Raw genomic sequence first — 20514 nt, forward strand, 5'->3', positions numbered from 1 at the left:
TCGAGTCACTGGCATCCAAGCTTTCTATTAAAGACACTGATGAACCATGGCATTGTACATATTTCACTTGCAAATATACAGGAAAAAAAAGAAACGTTGGAGGAATGTGAAAGTTAGACTTTCGTAAGCGCGTGAGACGATCAAAACAGGAAGAATTAAAAGTAAAAGTTCATTTATAATGGATTCTACCTTTATTTTTTCATGTGTGTGTCTCTGGGCTTAGGGTTTATTCTGCAGACTGATGCTGGATGCAGGGAGATGGGGGTACAGAGGCATTCCTGATTTTAGGCAGGGAGGGATTTACAGCGCCTGGATACTCATCCTGAATTTACTAATCCACTTAAACTGCTTCACTTCAAGTCCACCCTTTTTGTTCTTCATGTTATTATTTTTTTTTTTTAGTTTTAATACTTTCTCTAAACCCAGTTAGAAGACTGGATTTGGAAAAGGCTAATAAGCATCGTACATATAATGATCTGATGGTCTGAACTTTGTTTATAACAACTACTGTGTGGGATTTGATTGTGTATCAAAACAAAAACAGTAACGACTCTTCTTTTTTAAAGAGAAAAAGAAAACTGTTGCACAGGACCTGGTCTTGATGCACAACAAAACAACAGCTAAGTAGGTTGTGAATTGAGAATGGGTGACCAATAACTGGCTAACCCAGGTCTGGACACAGCTACTCGCTACATCGACATGGCTTGTTGGCTGTTTTGGTCTGTGGCAGGAGTCTCCTCTTGGCTTCCAGCGCCAGGAGTCAGTCTGTGATAAAGCTCCTGCACTGTGCCCAAGGTTTCACCAATGTCCTCCGGGTATCGGGTTTGCAGTTCTTCGTTGGCAAAGTAGTGGGTTTCGGCAAACTCAGAAAAGTAGCGGCCCACCTCCGGATGGCCGATCTCCAGCGGAGCCGAGTGGGGCTCCAGGTTCTCTGAGGAATGAGAAAAGTAGAGTGGGATGCGTGGCTAATTTACCTCGTGAGGCACGCTGAGCAGCGTAAGAGTGAAGGTTTGATCATATCTAATCCTAGTCAGAGCCTGGGAGTGACTGCGGAGGTGTTGGAGAGAGACTAAGGAGGTAATAAGAGCTGTGATGCAGCTGAAGAGAACATGGGAATGTTTTACTGGCTAGCAGAGACAAGCAATCAAAAGAAAAAAAAACTGTCAAATAATTAAGGGTATTGCTGCTTTTCTCAGATGCTTTCCTCCACTTACAAAGCTGTAAATATCCAGTCTTACTCTGAAATACCTGACTAGACATAAACAGTCTGTCCAACAAAGTCACAAACTAATATTTGGTCATTGCAATTAGCTTTTGATGCAGCACACATGCACTGTGGCAAGCTTGTGCAACTTCCTCCAGAGTCGGACTAATTTTTCTCCAAACTCTTGTAACGATGAGAGTCAGACCGCATGTGTTTAACTGATATGCCATGTTCTCAGAACCACCGTTTCCCAGTCAGAAAGCGATGAATCTCGACATAGTCATCTCTGAATATGCCCACATGATCAGGGAAGAAAAAAAATCTACTGATGGAACAAGCTGCTCATTCAGTGTATTCAGGTATCAGCCGCCCTCTTTCTTTGAGCATATAATGTTGCTGAACCTAAAACCTGACCAACTACGTTAACCCCATCAACTTTTACAGTATAGGCACTAGACGTGATGTGTGCATCACTTCATCACCTCTTACACTGATGCTTCCATCACCCTGGAACAGGATAAATCTGGACTTATCACACCAATCTTTATTCTTCCTAGCAAACTAAAGACCTTTCTCCTTCCTATTTAGCCTCCCTGATAAGTATTTACGTATTTTTTTCTTAAGGCTACACAGCTGTTCTGTCTCATTCCACTGAGATCCCTTCACATTGTGTGTGTGGAAATGCTCCAACTTTCACTATTTCATTAAACCTTTAAACTATCCCCAATCACAATCACCTGCCATCCAGCAGGTGGACATGAGCCGTACCCTGTGCTGCGTAGCGGCACGTCCCGTCCTGCACGAGGACATTGTAGAAAGGTTGGTTAGGCCCATTGGACAGCTGGTGGACCCTCATGGTGGTGATCCATTCTTGGCTCATGGTGCATTTAGGGTCCCAGCCGTAAATCACACAGTTATAACCCGACCTAGGTGAGGAGAAGGAGCAGCGCAGATACGTTTAAAAGATTTTATGTGTTTTTTTATATTCAGTATATTCAGAAACGTCTTCTGCTGACCTACCTTTTGTGTTTCATAATAAGGCCGACTGAATACTGGACTTCCACGTGTTCTGGAGCGCTGCGCCTCTTGACTTCAGGAGTTACTGGATGCTTCTTGTGCTGGATGTGTTCCAGCGTGTGCTGCACCAGGTATCCCACCGCCCCATGCTGGGAGGGATCCAGTGCCTGAATGTGCTGCAGGATATCTAGCACCTGGGGTCAAGGTCGAGACATACATGACCTCAGCGTGCAGAGTGCAGAATACAGTTTTATTCTAAAGCTTCTAGCTCAAGATCAACTTTATTTATATAGCACATTTCCAAACAGTAACACTTCTCCCAAAGTGCTGAACAAGAAAAGAAACACACACAGAAAACAGTACAGTAATACACTATTGTAGACACAAATTTAAAAATCAGTAAACAATTCGGACTTAAGTTAATAAAGAGTCTCTGTTAGCCTGAGTTGAACGCTTGTGCAAAGAAATATGTTTTAAGCAAAGACTTAAAACTGTCCACTGTCTAGGTAAAACATGTATAATACTGGTAACAGTGGGTGTAGATACAACACCAGTAGAACTTCATTCTAAAACCCATGCAGCAAATGGCCCAAAAATGTATTTCATTCTCCGCTTCCTGACCTTTTCTGGCCAGATTCCCAGGTGGAAGTAGAGGCGTGCCTGCAGCAGCAAATACGTCACATTATCTGGGTTGATAGTGAGGTAGAGGTCCAGCGAGTCCCTCAGCAGCTGGTAGGATTTCTCATTTCCCTCCCTGAAGGAAGCAACACCGTAATGCATAACAGACACAATTACTTATTCAGTGATGATGCAAGGCCCTCTGGCGGTGTGAGAAAACAAAATGAGGATTCCAAAGGATGAAAAATCTTTCATTATAGTTGTATCAATTGCCTCATGTATAAAAATTAGGATCCATCCATGTTTTGCACACTAGTCTCAGCGGTTTCTCTTACCCTCTCTTTCCGATGTTTAGCAGGTTTCCCACCATCCTGAGCAGCACCTCTGTGGTGCTAATGGCACTGTAGTAATCTGCCGTCACCTTGTGGCCAATGAGGTACTCGCACTCCTTCGCTGTCAGCTGCTTGCCTTTCCCAAAGGCATCGATGTAGACAAAGTCATAGATGTCCTCACTCCTGGGGGTAGAAAAATTTCATGTAAAGCACAACAAACTTTGTCAGTGAGGTCCAGCCAGCGGACGACTTCCAGAAAATGGAAAAAAATGTACATGCTGAACTCTCCAAACTGTGAGAAAAGATTTGTGTCCGAAGGTTTTTTTTTTTTTTTGTTTGTTTCTTTGTTTTTAAACCAACTTATATCCTCAGATTTGTCAGCTTAAACACTGGAATACAGATGAATGACGGATACACTGTCGACTGATGAAAAAGAAACTTCTACAACGGACTATTCATGGCAGATAAACTGATCTCGAAATGACAAAAAGTTCAAGATGAAAAGTTGTTTAACGTTTTAGAGAGATCGATAGATCAAAAGATACTTTATTCATCCCCAAGGTTAGAAATCCATTAATAAACTGAGTTAGTTCATGTAAACCAGATTAAGTGACTTATTTCAATTTAGTTGAACCAGTGTGGAAAAACAAGCAGGGACTTTAAAGCAGGGGTCGAGTCTTTTAAGTTTTCATTTTCCTTTCGCAAAGTTCAAGGTCCTTAAATATGTTCTTTGCAATGAAAGTTAGGAAATGCCAAGCGATACTTCAAAACTTCAGATATTTCAACTCCTCTGTCCTTGTTCCAACAACCAAAAGCTGTGAGGTCCTTTAAGCAGCTACCTTCTCAGTGGAAACAAAAAAGATGTTTTGAAGTATTTCAAGTATGCACAACGGAAACAGTACAGCTTTAGCATTAGTTTGAGAGATCAAGAAAAACTTTCCAAGAAAACTATTTGCAATTGACAACCGCTAAAACCCAAAAATTTTACTGGATCATAAGTTGTCTTTTACTGCTCTGCAGTGCTGAGAAACCTGTGATATATTTTAAGAAAAAAAAACAAAACAATGGATCTTTCAAACTATGGCCTTAGTTGCAGCTAGTGATGGCTTCATGAGTAGATTCATGATTTATTACCAGCTAACTCTGGGAGGAATTGTGGACTATCTAAATAATAATAAGTTAATGTGAGGAGTAAAAAAGCCTGAACAACAAAATAACGATTTCCAAGACATCATCATCATCATCACAAATTTAAAAGAAGACACCAAGCATATGATTTGCCACAACCTTCATACTCCCTCACTAAGCATAATGGACTATCACTAGATAAACCTAAAGTCAGCAGTAAGACAGACCAACAGTCTGACTGAAGTAGATGCATTTTGCACAAAAGAAAGAAGGAAAATCCCCAAACAAGAAGCTAAAGATTTATAGCTGGTTACGAGTAACTGTAACTTGCCAAAAAGGGGGATAACTCAGCTCCGATGCAGGCTGCCAAACCTCTGCCCATTTTACAAGTTAAAAGCTAACCTTGCATAAAATATCAACGCACCGCCTTAAAGTGTCTTTATGATGCACATTTCAGTCAAATTTATTTTATTATGCAAGTCCAGAAGGGCAACAACTAATCAAGCATTTTTCACAAACTTCTTCATTCATTTTGTTTTGATCCTCTCAGATCAGCCTCTGCCAGAAAGGAGCAAATAGAGAAAGCTCCGCCCCTTGTCCTGCCTGCGGCCTGTGTCTGATTGGTCAACTGCTAGGAGTAGTTATACTGAGCAGTGAAGGTGGGCGTGGCTTTCTTCTTGTGAACGTGCACAACCTAGAGAAAATGACCAATCACTGAGTCCTTCCCCCGGGACGTCACTAAAATTTCTAAGTAGGAAAAACTCTCTAAACCAATCATTTCCATCACCATGGAAACCAAACGTAGAGAGTGCTAAAAATGTCAAACATGCATTCAGGTGATAAAAAAAACGGCGCTGCCCATGTATCTTATGAGTATTCGACACCGTACAAAAGCTCAGAAAATTAGAAATAGAGCAACTTTCACTCTTTAAAATTCATAGTAAAATAATTTTTTATTTAATGTTAGCATACTGATTATTATATTACTGTATCTCTGAACAACAATAATCTAATACATTTCGCTTTTATTGCAAATGTCATGTAGCTTTTATGTCACATTAAAAAAAATAAAGCAAAAAAATAAATTATGCTTGTATTCCATACATCCAGTAAACTGACTGCTGGGATTGGCTCCAGTTTCCCCACAACCCTTAACTGGAACAAGCAGTGAAGAAAATGGGTGGAAGGATCAATATCCAGTAAACACTAGGAAACAAAATGAATAAGTACTGGAGTTTATGAGCAGCATTAGTGAAATTTAGAAGAGGAAAAAAAAGTGATGTGGATCATGAGAAAACATTTCATTATTTTACATGGCTGCCAGCTCCTAATGTAAGGAAATATATAAAATAACTTATTTCAAGCCATACCCTCTTTGTTTCTGGCACCAGCGCAGCAGGAAGTGGTTTGGAAAGTTGACAGGCTCCAGTTGAACCCCCAGCTTCCGGGCCAGGGTCATATACAGAATAGAGAGGCTTATGGGAATACCTGTCCGGCGAAGTAGCACCTGAACGGACAACTTACGTTAAAACATTCAAAATGAAAACAACCGTAATAATAAAAAAAAAAGCAACATTTTCTCAACAAGCCACCTGATGGATGTAAGAGTTGAGCGGGTTGTAGTAGTCACACTCGTTTCCTTTGTACTGAAGCTGCTCGTACAGAACAGAGTTTAGGGCACACACCACCTGCCGCTGGAGCTCCAAGTCATCTATCGCACAGTCACCTTCAGCAAACACAAAAAGGTTCACTTTATTAAACTAGAGTTTCAGACGTCGTCGTTAAGATGCAAGAAATGTAACCATGAAAATGAAAAAAGTGCAAAAAAGTTAAAAAAAAAAAAAAAAAATACACGTTTCCCTCTGCAATTCTGTGTTGAACCTTGAGCGGTGCGCAGGCTGGGATGAGACGGGTTCTTCATTCTCAGCATCTTCTTCACTTTTTCTGTCATCTCATCCAGTTGCGCCGATATGCCGTCCATTGTGACATCAGCCAGCGGGTTACAATACTGATCCACAAGTACGGCACCTAAAAAAGGCGGATATGACCCAGAGAACATAAAAACCATGTCCTTGCAACACACCCCAGGTTTTAAAAGGGGATTTTAAGCTCAATAAACAAATCAACGCCATTTTTAAAATCAAGTTTTTATCACCTTAATCTTTTATCAAAAGTGAAACCTTTTTTATCTTTTCATGTTCTGGAACAAGTTGTGCACGCTTTTATTTCTTCTCAACTGGACTACTGCAACGGCCTATGTAGGCATCAGCCAACACGCTCTTTCACGCTTGCAGTTAGTCCAGAAATCTGCTGCACGACTTTTAACTGGCACCAGAAAACATGATCACATCCCCACCGATTTTAGCTTCTTTGCACAGCCTGCCTGTAGGTTTTAGTGTGGGTTGTGTGGTCCTCTGCGTCTTTTATTTGTTTTATTTTACTTTTTAGTTATTTTATTGGGTATTTATTTATTTTTAATTGTTTTACCTGTTCTTATTATTTTAATGATATTATTTCATTTTATTTTTAGTTTGTGATATTCGACTGTGCAGCACTTTGGCGACATTCTGTTTTTAAAAATGGGCTTTTTAAATAAAGTGGATTGGTTTGGATTGAATTATATGGAATAGTTTTATCAGATAAATGCAGGATTTGTTGAAACATGGTTGGACACTGAGGCAATAAGCACGCATAAATACACAAGGTGAACATATTATATGCTTGTATTTCTGAGAATGATCATAGCGGTCATACGTGTCCGACATAGTAGTACCAATTAAAAAAATCTGAATGGCTTTTCTGTATTGTCTCTAAAGAGTTCACAGAGATAGAACATCTAGACATGATTTACCAGACTACCGTAGGTGATTGCGTGGATTCAACCAGCTATCTTTATAGCAGCTTTGTTAGAAAAACGACTGCTGTGTATGAAAGGATTACAGAGTCCCTCCTCAGGTCCTCTACAAAGATATTTGACTCAAATAAAAAAAGTCAGAAACTTCAAACTGACGAGTCCAAATATAATTTATGAGAAGATGAAAACATTTGTGGAGGTGCAATCTGCTCCAGGATATTTTCATTCTTTTCATTCTTTTTCCATTTACACAAATATACATCTCTTCTACGCTTTAGCTATTTCCTTTAAACTTTAACTTCCTGTTGAAATATAAGACTCACTGTGTGACACAACTGATACATGTGTAGCAATTTTCTCCACAAACAACATCAGATTTCCATGTAGAAACAGACAACAGTACCGCCATCATTAACATATTTCTCCTCTTTCTGCAGGTCTTCCTGGATAAAAGTTGTAGTGCATGTTGGTCTGTCTTTCATGTCCTCTCCACTCCAACCAGTCCAGACAGATGACCGCCCTCCCTGAGCTGAGTTCTGCTGGAAGGTTTTCCTTACTGTTAAAGGGGTGTTTTCCTTTCTAGTGTTGCCTTGTGCATGCTCAGGATGAGGGATTGGATCAAAGTCAAGATCTATGTTGGTTTTTCCTGACTTGGCTTTTTATTATGAACTGGCTTGAACTGATGCATCTATAAAATGCCCTAAGATGACACTGTTGTGAACTGAATTAAAAAAGTTAGCGTTTTACTAATGACAAGCACTGTCAGTGCAGACTTTCATGGTGAAAATGTTTAAATATATATATATATATATATATATATATATATATTATTTCACTGCAGTAAAAGACAACAGACACGTTGTGTATAGATCAACCTGACATAATATGCATAATGAATGACCACATGTGATATTTTACCTTCTAGAGCTGACTGCTGCTCTGCAGGCTGCTCCAGGAAGGTTTTCAGACTCCTCAAGATGTTCTGCTGTCTCAGGAAGTAAAGGATTTTCTTTGCATAGTACTTCAGCGTCAAACTTTTCCTAATAATTGGTTGAGAGAGTGAAAGAAAGAGAGAGAGAGAGACATGAGTGGTCCAATAAAGATGGAAATACAAAAGAACTTTTCTCAGAGAGGATTAAACCAAATGAGGTAATGATGGCGAAGTCTAGTTTGTGGTATGTATTGGTTTAGGCTTTATTTCATGCGAAGCGTTGCTCTCACCTCTTGTCAGAGTTGAGTATGAAAAGAAGCTCGTCTTCACAGAAGTGCTCTGGCATCCCGAGCGACTCGATCTCTGCAAAGCTATCCCCCAGCACCTGGCCAACGCATGGCTGAGTTGCAGACCTCCAGGTTAGTTTGCAACATATACAGCCCATATTTTCTTGCACGAATATCAAGATGTAGTAATGATGATGTTTGATTAATTTAAAAACCATTACTTACAACTTCTGTGAAGAATCTCTTTGAGATTGATTCCACAGTCCTTCGTATCTGTATGCCAACTCTGTGGCGTGTTTTGTATTCTCTCAGCCAGTCACAGCTCTCATTCTGACGGTAAAACCTCTGCAGTCTTGGCCATCTGTGGATGCAAGCAGAAAAACTGGCATTAAAAAAAAACCAAAACAAAAAAACACGCCTGTCTTTAACAGAAAATATTACTATATGAGTTTGTTTTAAATTAAACAGAAAATGTCTTATTATTCTAGTAAATAGAAGTAAAATGTGGCTGATCAGCCTGGCTGAGGTTCCTCCAAGAGCTGCACTCTTCCATGCAGTTCCTGTCCGTAAAACTCAAGGTCACACAAATCCACATTTAGAAGCCAAGCCTAAAACCGAATATGAATCACAGTCATTAAACCTGGACAAGCTTTCATTTACTAGGCCTCGTAGATGTCTGCAGAATAAACTCTTACAATCGGGCTGGCATGAGGACGAATTTGGTGCATCAGCAGAATGTCAAGAGCTGACAGCTGCCCGTGTGTTTGCAGGGAATGAACCCTCCTGATGAGGGCTTTAGGGCCCTTATCAAATGGCAAAACCCAAACACTTAGACTAATTACAGGAGACAAAGCTGAAAAAAATACCAAGAGGCAGAATTCCACAAGGATGCTATAAAAATCGCAGCACCTGATTTTGTACTGGTGTCCCCAGACCTTCCCCCTTCCATGGCAAACATCGTGTAGCCGTTTGCAGCAGCAAGAAACGCTACAAATGTCGACATGTTTGAGGACCGGGAAGCACAGAATGTGCTCCAGCAACTCAGTCGGCAGGTCGGTCAGTTTTTTTGTTTGGGGCTCAGAAATAATCCCGTTTAGACTCGGTTGCTCCTCTCCGGCTACAGACGTCGCCATTTTTACTGTTTACCCCGATTACCTCATCGGTATCGCCACGCCTCTTTATGGCGCAGGGGGCGGAGTTATGGGCGGGGTATGCTCCAAATAAGGGCGATGGGATCAGTGTTTCCGTCAGAAGGGGTGCTGCCTTCAGAGCCCCCTGGTAACTCCTGACTTTGTACCGACAAATAAGGAAACTTATTGCAAAGAAACAAAAACAAACAATAAATAAATAAATTGTAGCTATTTGATTGGTTTGAGGTCAAGAGAATTAAGAAAAATGTAATCATATGGACTGATTTGACTTTAGAAAAAAATAGTTTATTGACAGGCTATATCTGTGTTTTTCAACCAGTGTCTCGTGGCATACTAGCGTGCCATGAGAGATCATCAGGTGTGCCCTGGGAAATATCCAATTTCACCTGATTAGTCTAAAAAGCAGCTCTGTGTTCATCTAGGGCACAGGTGAAAGAAAATAAAATTAATTTCTCTTGTGTTTATCTTATTTCTATTCAAGGCCACTTGACAAGATGGACTTTATATGAACAATATGTGCTTTTTTTTTTTTCCTTTTTAATATTTTGGTTTGTGGTGAGCCTTGTAAGTTTTCAGTGAAAAAAAGTGTGCCTTGGCTCAAAAAAGGTTGAAAAACACTGGGCTATATCATATAATAAATTGGTTTCTGAAACCCATAATCAAAGCATTTATTAAAGACCTGTTAAATACATTTTACGTCTTCTTCCACCATGTGTGTGTGTGTGTGTGTGTGAGAGAGAGAAAGAGTTCCTGTCCTTTAAATAAAGTTGTTCTCTTTTTCTTTGGTATTTTTGCGAGTATTATTGCTTACGGTTATTACTACATTATACACAGTACATGAATGCACCACTACTCTGGTTGGAAGGGGCTTGTTAGCCGCAGTTAGCCCGCTCCTCGCTTCCAGCATAGTTTATATCTTATATCTTTTCTAAGTCTTTTGAGGGGAAGTATTTGTTTAATTGTTTCTGAGATACCAAGATAAAAGTGTTTACGGATTTCACCTTGTAGAAACTTACAATCTTAGTGAAAAAGCTATCATTTAGGATATAATAACCTTAGTTAGCCGAGTTACTTTCTGTTGAGCCCTGCTATCATTAGCATACCATCTGGGACACTACACTGTTTATGTTTAATTTAACTAAATATATACAGTTTTTTTCTTTGATAGGGGCAGTGTAGTAAGAAAAATATAATAATAATAAAACATATAGAATATGCAGAGTGTTTATCTGTAAGTGCTATGTCAACACAAGCCTGAAAGACTTTGGTGAAACAGGCTTATAATAATCAATTGCAGGGCGAGCTGAAAAGGCGCACGTACATCTGGACTTCTTTGTCGACAACTATGCAAAGTGACATCGTTTTTTTTTTTTGCTGTCATGAAGTAGAAGAAAACTTAGAGAAATGTTCTGACGGTACAGTTTATTTGTAGGGAAAGTGGTAGAAGCGTTTGATTAACCGAATAGTCGGTTTATTGGTTGATCATGGCAAGTGTCTTAGCAGCGAAAATGGGATTTAACTCCCTGTTGAGAAAACAAGCCAAGAACTTTAATGTGAGGATCTGCACTATGGAGTCAGACATGGAGTTCAGCTGCGAGGTGGGTTTGACAAACTAAGTCATGAAACACTTAAAGTTCGTGTTTACAGGGGTTTATTAACATTAGTCAGAGTTTTGTGGTATTTAACTATAATGAAACTACAACAAGTTTTTGTGCCCATCCGGTATGTGGGAATGCAGACTTCCTCTGAATGTGCATACTTAAAAGTTTTCCAACACTAGGTGGCAGCAAAACCAAACAAGCAAGTATTGCCCAATGTATTTAACTTTGTCTCTATGTTTTATTATGAATTTTTTTTTATGAATGGCAAAATCGGGTGCTGACAGGAGTGGCTGAAACATAATTATATTCTGAGTTAAAATACATTGATTTAAGCCAGTTTCAAGATAATTGATATCTTTGCTCTGCTTTTTTGGTGCTTCTGCTGTGTCATATTGCAGTGTTGGTGGTATATTGGAGCTAAAAACATCAACATGACTTGCCAAATACCAAAAAGGGAGGAACCCCACCAAGATTAGCAGTTGGTTTTGGTAATTATGCACCACAGCGTAATGCAACTAGCATTACACTGTGGTGTAAAAGCCGCCTGTGCCTGGATGTTGCTCCTATCACTTTTGGGTTTAGTGAATAGGATTTAACAAGTACTTGTCAAACAAAATGTTCTTTCTGCACCGTGCTGGACTTTTTTCCAAATTTTCTTTCACTTCCACACAGTAAAGTTTTTTTTTTTTTATTTTATTTTTTTTAATCATTATCCTGGTTTTTCACTTAGTCTGTTGATGCAAACCTTATTAGCTTGCACTACAGTTTGCTCAGGGGCTACAAGAAAAATAAATAAATGCTTGGATCTGTAATTACAACCACTGGTAATGTTGGAAATAATAGTTTTGTGGACATTTTAACTTCATTCAATCATTTTCTGAACCGCTTAATCCGATCAAGGATTGCGGGGGAGCTGGAGCTTAACCCAGCAGCCTTCGGGCGAGACATGGGGTACATCCTGGACAGGTCGCCAGTTCATCGCAGGGCTAACACAAAGAGACAAACAACCATTCACGCTCACACTCACTCCTAGGGACAATTTAGATGAACCAATACACCTAACATGCATGTCTTTGGACTCCGCACAGAAAGGCCACTGTTTTAGCCTCCCCCCAACCAAGGATCAAACCCTTCTTGCTGTCAGGCCACAGTGCTAACCACTACTCCTCCGAGCAGCTCACATTTTAATTTACTTTTTAATATTATATTTGTTGTGCACATTTAGTATTTGATACATTTAAGTTAGATTCACTCTGCAAAGAATAAAATAGATGCTGAAAGTTTGATTTATTTCAGGTCAAGTGGAAAGGAAAAGACCTTTTCGACTTGGTGTGTCGGACACTAGGCCTGAGGGAAACGTGGTTCTTTGGGCTTCAGTACACAATAAAGGACTCTGTGGCTTGGCTGAAGATGGAAAAAAAGGTTAAGCCCATTTAATTTTTGTTTTTTTTTAAGGCTACGAGCCACGTGAACATTGTGCAGGATTAAGAAAATACTCATTTGTTTGTTTAATTTTTACATTTTTTATTTGCAGGTTTTGGATCAAGAGGTGCCAAAGGAAGAACCAATCACCTTTCACTTCCTGGCCAAGTTTTACCCTGAAAATGCAGAGGAAGAGCTCGTCCAAGATATCACTCAGCATCTCTTCTTTCTGCAGGTAACTAAAAACGTTAAACATGTCTGATGTTGTCATTGTGAGTCAATTCTGATAATAATAATCTGATCACTCAAAACTGGTTTAGGAGAAGCATAAAATATTTAGTCCTTTCAATTAACTGCTGAGATATTTCCCCTTTCCCTTTTTCTGTTTATTCTATGTCTGTATTATACTGCAGTGGCTTTTTGAGATGATTCTATGCACCACAATGATTCAGTACCTTGGCTGTTTTTAAACGGTCACATCTTTGTTTCTGCATCCATATGCTGAGTGGACTCTTGCAAATATTGAATTTAGACAGTAAACAATGCAGTGCCGTTGTTTATACACACAGCGAGATTCTAGGTGTGTTACAAAGAAGAGCTCTTTTGGAGTTCTGAGAAGTCCGTTTTGACATAGAGCTACCATCTTGGTGCCTGTTTCCCCATTATTATCACCACTGATTGTTATATTTTTAGTAATTATAGATCCTGAAGTTGCAGATAATGATGAAACTTTACATAAAAACTCTTCTCCAAACAGGGATCTACTCGTGATGCGTACACTTTGCATGGTTACAAATGTTGCAGACATCTGCAGAAGAGTTCATAGACCCATTTTTGACCAGGACTGTGAAGAAAAAATTCATATTTCTTGGAAGATACACCGACAGGAGAGTCGTTAACTGGGCTTAAAGTAAAATTCCTCAAAGTTTTGAGGTACAATCCAACATGCTTCTTAGAAGCAGTTTGTGATAACCACCCTGGCCCGTGGGCAGACACATTTTCCCTCAAAGTGAGGCTTTGTTTAAGACTTTAAAACTCAGAAGTGGATGTTTTCTTGCTGAAATAGGAAAAATGGCAAGATTTAAAATTGATGCAATAAAAATAAGTGTGATATGACAAGGCAGTTTATCTTCAGCACTTAAAGCCTTTAAGATGCTGTGTATTTAAGATTATCCTTTGCAGCTTTGCACACCCACATGTGGCTTACAGTATACGCTTCATCCTTAGCTTCCTCTTTGCTCTGATCCAGTGTCAGCAGGGGGCAGCCATTCACAGAGTTGTTGAGCAAAAACTCTGTAATACACGTTTTCCATTGTCCTGGTCTGATTGTGTGCAGCCATGTAGAATCAGTTCACAACATAATACCACTGCCCTTTCTATCCACTTAATACTCTCCGGGGGAGTTCCTGCACAGCCTGCTACACCATACAGGTAGTAAGAGATGACATTTGTATTTGTACGCTCATCACCCAATACCATTACCCACATTTATCAGAGCCCAGTTAGGCTTTAAAGGATCAGTTATTGGCCCAGTTAATGACATATTCTCCATGGGATCAGGCCCATTGTGCTGGTTTACGTAAGACTTTGGTGTGGTTTGCTTCCCCAACACTTGGATAAAGGCTCTCATTTTATGCATTTTTTTCTAGGTCCATTTAATTATTTAAATAGAAATTATTCTTTAGAAATAAGAAACACAGCTAGAAATAGAGAATGAAAATGTGTGGCGCATCACATCACCTGTCTTCTTATTACTTTGCTCTCATTAATTCCCATAATGTCAGGAGGCGGCCCCTGTTCAGATAGTGTCACAGGCATGACAGCTGGATTAGTGCTTATCAGAAATGATCACTGATCCAAACACACACACACACACACACTCTCAAGCTTACCCATTTCAGAGACCTTGCACAAACAGACACATGCACATGTTTGTCACATCATCCTGCGACCGTAGCAGCGACATGCTCTCATTTGTAAAAGGGGGAGTGCAACCTCAGCCTCTTAGTGCTTGCTGTGATTAGGGGGCTGTCACCTCTGTCTCTGCACCTTTGTCCGTTCAAAACAAGAGACGACAGCATGACTGGCTTTGCAAATGACAAGGTGTGAAGCATTGAATTGGCCACTTGCATAATTACAGCTAAAGCATGTTTGTCCCATCTGACCTTCTAATCCTGCTTTGTGCATTTTATGGAGAGATGCAGGTTTGTGATATAGTATATAAACTGTAGACCTATAATGATTGTATTTGTAAGTCTCTCTGAGACCAAATCGCCAACATGAAATCAGCTTCTGGAAAGATGCAATAATAACACCAGTGGTTAAAAATGGGGAGATGCTTTCCTTTAATTATTATGTACTGCTTTCCCTCACTCTGGCTTATCATTATAATCTTCTGACTAGATATTCTTGGATAAGCTTAATGATCTTATGAAATGCTCTTGCGGGAGCGGTAATAGGTCCCCATGTGACCATTATATCAGAATATATAAGATATATTTGGCACAGTTTGCAGATATATCCAAATTAAGGACCTACCTGGGTGTTTAGCTACCAATTTGAAGGCTATTCAGTGATAACACAGTTTATTTTATTTTATCACTGAAGAGCCTTGATTCTTCACATGAAAAAGGTGGATACATTTGTCGCAGCTTTATATATTAAAATCTTTTTTGCTGGTGATTAAAATCTCCTTTGGGAGTTAATTGAAACTTGCCGCTTTAACCCCTTGAAGACAAGGGTCTGTTCTCTTTGCTATTGAAGAGTGGGGGTGTCATCATGCCAAGATTTAAAAAGCTCTTTAAGGCCTCAGGATGAAAGTGTCTGGATTCCTATGAGTCTAGCAGGGAATTAAAAAAAAAAAAAAAAAAAACTCAAAATCATTTGAAATGAATCGCCCCACTGCAAAAATGATCTCCTATAGATTAAATATGGACAAATCAGCAGCTTTTTTTGTAACCTAAACAGACACGTTTAGCCGAGATCAAACACAGACAAAGTTTTGAAGATTTGCAGCATAAATGTTTGGGTTTGGGGTCACTTTGCTGCTTTATGAACAAACAGCTCGCGGTCACAAATTCAGCCATAGATTGCATATCATAAGATAATTGTGACTCAGTCTGCAAGCTGAAGTCTGCAGGTAGAGCCTCAGTGCATAAAGGAATAACTCCGTGGACTGCTTCTAAGAGATGAAATGCAGGGACGAGTAAAAGCCCAAATTCAAACCCTGTTCAGATGTATTTATTTTTATGTAACTGATATCCTTTTTGCTGCATGGATTCCTTTTTTTTCTGTCAAAAACTCAGCAGCCAGATAGTTTTTTTTGTCACTGAATCTTCCCTCCAAGGCATCTGTTCTTTCCCCCTGTATATTATTCAGTTGAAATGAACTGTCTGTTTTATGCCCTCTGTGCCTCCGTGCTAATTTTCTTATGAAAATAATTATGAGAAAAAACATCCCCCAGTTTCTGTTTGGATTTTTGTTACAGAAAAGAATTTTCCACACAGAAATAATGGACAAAAGCATTGTATTTTTTCAGATTTTAATACAACCTATTACAACTTTCAAGTTATTTTCAATTCTTAAATTGAACTTTGTGTGAGAAAAGTTGCTTATATGCTGATTCTGTTTTGTTACTCTGCAGGTGAAGAAGAAGATCCTTGAGGAAGAGATACACTGCCCCCCCGAGGCGTCTGTTCTGTTGGCCTCTTATGCCGTTCACGCCAAGGTTAGCTCGCTTCCTATTCTTTCACAGTCAGGTTCATCTAGTTCATCTAGTCATCGCTCTATCCTTGTACATTTTTAGGACTCGTGAGATGATAAGTAACAAAAGGCAAACAGTTCTTCTTTTCTGACTGCTTTCAACGATATCTAAGTGTCAAAGAAAAGCAGCGTAGACAGATTTAATCTGACTGAGGGAATTTGTTGGCTTGTCTGCATTCAACTGCATTACTAGCGTTCTCCTTACATAAAACAGCCTCTGCGGTAGTTACACGAAGGAGGTAGCCCTAAGCAACAGAAGTTAATGTTTTGCCGTTTTGGAAGAAAAAACATTTTGTTTTCCTCCATTTTTTTTTTTTGTCTCAGAACAATGCGGCGAGACGGCCTATTTTCACGACCCGTGGGCTCGATTTTTATAATCTTCTCATGTCTGGCGTCCCCTCAGAAAAGTCATAAATCAGCAGCAGTTGATCCAGATCTCTGTCATCTGAGTCCCGATAAGGACCAGAGGAGCACATAATGTATTTTTACTTGCTAGTTTTGGTATTGATTTTTAGAGCTCCTTTTATTCTCATGAAATGCTGCAGGACCTGCAGCGAGGAGTCAGGAGTTTGTGTGTTACAGAGGTAGTTTTCACACTTGAGGTTTCTAAAGTTCCTGGTCTAATCACTCAAGTTGTATTCCAGTATTTTAAGACTTATTTAAGCAGCAGACAGTCACAAAGTGTAGCAATGCACTGATGCTGTTACAGGAACTTTTCTCCCTTTATATGCATTTATTTCTTGCATAAATTATCATCATTTTCAAAGCTGGAATTGTGGCCCATGTGTTTGTACACAAGAGTCTCTGCAACGCAAAACAATGTATGTTTTCCTTTGTGAAAAATGCAACTTCTTTCAGCATGTCCACAAAGACAGACGTATAAACTGATTACATAATGGGTTTAACCTGAATATAGCAACCTGTGAGCCACTCATTGGCTCCAGGTTAGGTTTTTTAGGGGGGAGTGGACGTCTTCTGCACTCGTGACACCTAGCTGTTGCACATTTAATCTACGCATCAATGCTGCTCAGGCATTCATATGCAGTAGTTGTTGCGTTTTCATCAACTGTCTGTTATGGCTACAGACATTAACCAGACAGGTAGGAAGGTTTATGCACAATTAGAGAGCATGTTCATGCAAATTTACATATACCTTTCACAGTGATGAAGAGTACAACGGTGCATGCACAAAGATACTTAGCTGATCTATAGATGAAAGTTTTCGGTGAATAAGCTGAATCCACACCAGTGTCACAACGCTGAGAGACTTTGTGGCGTGCACTTGAAGTCCGCCAGCTGTCATCAGTCTCAGTCTTTACATTACCAAGGATTTATGCATGAGTTGCCTTTTAAGTTTTCTATTTTTTATGACTACTTAGAGTCTAAACTCGCCTTGATGTTGCTCCATGTTATGCCAAAGTGGCAAAAGATTTAGTATAGGCACTAGTTTACGTCAACAGGTGACGCAGTTCAACCATTTATTGACTTTTAGTCAATGTATGAGACTAGATGAATTATTAAAGCAGCATTCAGACATTAGTTTAAAATCCTTTAAAAACATCACTAGTTTGTTTTTATTTTAAGATGTCACCATCTCATTTAAATTAGGTAGGAACTTATTACACATTTACTGTCCAGTTTGGTGGACAAATGAACGCGTTCTGTACGCTCTCACAGCACATTTAAAGCAGTAGGAGTAAAATGTCATCACCTAAAGGCATGAGATACTTCTCCTCTTTGGTACGGTGTAGGCGGTTTCTGTCAAAGGTCGATGTGTCACGGCCGTCAAAAGCAAGAGCAAGACTGAGCATGATCGTTACATGTGCAGTTTGTGTTAGCTGAACCTGACTGAGCAAATGTTTCCAACATTCAATTATAAATCTAAAACTGCTGACAAGTAAACTCGAGGATATTGATCATCTTGTTAGGGGAACATGTGTCAACATCTGGGATATATTAGGCATTAAATGAAAAGTCAGTTGTCTTAGTTGATTCGGTGAAAGTCGGAAAATTTGCTGTTGTAAGGGTTCTGATGCTTTTAATAAACACGAGTTTGGTGATTAGAAAGCTGCATGACATGGAGAGGGACGTCTAGCTTGTTCTGTTCTGGAAAAACAATTATCAGCTACTTCAAGGAAAAGCTGCGTTTTTCTTGACACTGCAGGGCATTCTCAGAGGTCTTATGTCTGGTATTAGGCAGGTCTCTTTAACGTTTTGGCTGATCAGCTTTTGTCATTATTTTTTTGTTTTTTTGTTTATTTTCTAATTAACTCAATAGTATGACCTCTGTTGATGGCAACCAAATGACTGAACTACGATTTAGTTCTCCTTGAAGTAGCTGCTGTGTAAAACGTGATAAGAACATACAGCCAAGGCGCTCAGACATCAGGAAGAACCACTCCAAGGAGCCAATTAAGATGGTTCATGCATCTGATCAGAATGACCCCCTCAGGTGGGCTCTCATCATTATGATCTGTTGGTTGGCCTGAGGGTGTGTATGTTCACATGAGCGGAGTAGAGCCAAGGAAATGTGCGTGGAATTCTTACAGATTATTGCAGCTTTCCAAGGCAGGATAAACTAGCTTTTATATTCTGATGGTGAGGCTATATTTTTGCATTCAGCCCAACTCCAACTTATTCGTTGTTTTACTTTTGCTGAGACTTTCATGTTGTAAACTCATTGGACTGCTCTGTATTTAAAGTTTCTTTTGAATGATTGAATTACTAGAAATAGAATTAATACTGTCACATTTTCAGCCACTTTATGCATGAAGGCCACATTTTTAAATGCATCGCTTGAGGATCAAACAAGTTACCTGTCACCTATGGAAATTGCTGCTTTGGGGAAATAAAAAAAAAACCCAACACGCTTAATAAGCTTCAAGTGGTTTTGCTTGAAGGATTCCATCTCTTTAAATCTCAGAGAAAACCATAGGGGGACTGCAGTGCAGCTTTCTGACAGGCAGACGAGGTTTAGTCAGACCAGATCTCTACCTCGAAGATTTGGCCAAGAGCTCTCTGGGACTTGCATTTCTCATGCCAATTTAACCAGTCTAGGTTGAAAGAGACTGTATGGATCAAGGAAAAACCTACAAATCAGCTTCTGCCCTGTGCTCCAGGGATGTCAGCACCCTCCTTCTGGAAGCAGCACAGATTATGAGGCCCCAATTTGTTTTCATTTAATCAGCAGTCTGCTTTGATTAGAGTCAGAATGACTGCAGGACCTCCATTGTAAAGGGAAACCCGTATTTGTTTAGCACTGCAGCTGTTGACAGGTTTTGGCAGACGTTCCTTCTTCTTCCCGTCTTTTCATGATCTTTTTTTGTGCACATCCACTGTGCAGCCAGCGAAGAAGTGTATATTACACTGTGGAAACTGCTTTGATGCCAGAGCTTATCTTTAATCATGATTATACCAGATTATACCAACCCAATATCTGAGTAACTTCTTGTCAGAATTTATAAATCACATCTGCAATATGTATTTTCTTGGATTTAAGGATGCATGAATATGAATATGATGTCCAAGTCTTTACCAAAGATACTTTTATTGCACTATTACAGAATAAGAGGTTGATGTAAACACAGTTTGGTCTGTTTGCAGAGGTATAAAACCATAAAGCAGTAATTGCAGTTACCTGATTTATCCATCTGCCTATTCATTCATCCATCTGTTTGTACATCTCTCCATCCAATCATCCAAACATCCATCCATCCATCCATCCATCCATCCATCTTCTACTTCTTATTGGAAGTTGGGTTGCAGGGGCACAAGCTTTAACAGAGAAGCCTAGACTTCCTTTTTCCTTCCAGCTCATCCAGGTGGATCATGAGTTGTTCCTAAGTAAGCTAAGAGATGTAGTCCCTCCAGCGTGGTCCTGGGTCTTCTTCTGGGCCTTTTCCTGGTGGGACATACCTCAAACACCCCATTAAAAAGGCGTCCAGGAGGCATCTTAACCAGATGCCTGAACCCATGCACAAGCTCCACACAATGTGGGGAAGCAAGGACTCTTCTTTGAGACCCTCCCAAACGTTTCTTCAGTGAGAGTGGGATCAGACACTTTGTGCAGAAATTCATTTAAGCTTCCTGTATCTGCAATCATGTTCTCTCAGATTGAGAATAACATCCTGCCCCAGCAGGAGGAGTTCAGCTATGTCAGGTATCTTGGGGTCTTGTTCACAAATATGGCAAGAATGGAATGGAAGAT

General features: G+C 39.7%; 2 protein-coding genes across 2 annotated transcripts in view; one reads left to right on the forward strand and one right to left on the reverse strand.

The window, feature by feature from the left end:
• Positions 1-40: 40 nt before the first annotated feature.
• fbxo21 (F-box protein 21) lies at positions 41-9504 on the reverse strand (the record flags this gene model as incomplete). Its single annotated transcript, XM_079250752.1, has 12 exons — positions 41-931; positions 1973-2130; positions 2225-2415; positions 2843-2975; positions 3175-3354; positions 5670-5806; positions 5892-6025; positions 6181-6327; positions 8072-8193; positions 8375-8484; positions 8597-8732; positions 9281-9504. The coding sequence occupies 12 exons, from the start codon at positions 9502-9504 to the stop codon at positions 690-692; spliced, it is 1914 nt and encodes a 637-aa protein (XP_079106878.1). The 3' UTR covers positions 41-689.
• Positions 9505-10409: 905 nt separating this feature from the next.
• Positions 10410-20514, forward strand: part of nf2a (NF2, moesin-ezrin-radixin like (MERLIN) tumor suppressor a) — a 41670-nt gene continuing 31565 nt past the window's right edge. Inside the window, exons 1-4 of the mRNA XM_079251807.1 lie at positions 10410-11120; positions 12420-12545; positions 12658-12780; positions 16189-16272. Coding sequence (XP_079107933.1) covers positions 11007-11120; positions 12420-12545; positions 12658-12780; positions 16189-16272 — 447 coding nt within the window. The 5' untranslated portion in view covers positions 10410-11006. The remainder of the gene's footprint in view (positions 11121-12419; positions 12546-12657; positions 12781-16188; positions 16273-20514) is intronic.

Source organism: Telmatherina bonti (genome assembly GCF_933228915.1).
Source record: "Telmatherina bonti genome assembly, chromosome: 13".
Classification (NCBI taxonomy): Eukaryota; Metazoa; Chordata; class Actinopteri; order Atheriniformes; family Telmatherinidae; genus Telmatherina; species Telmatherina bonti.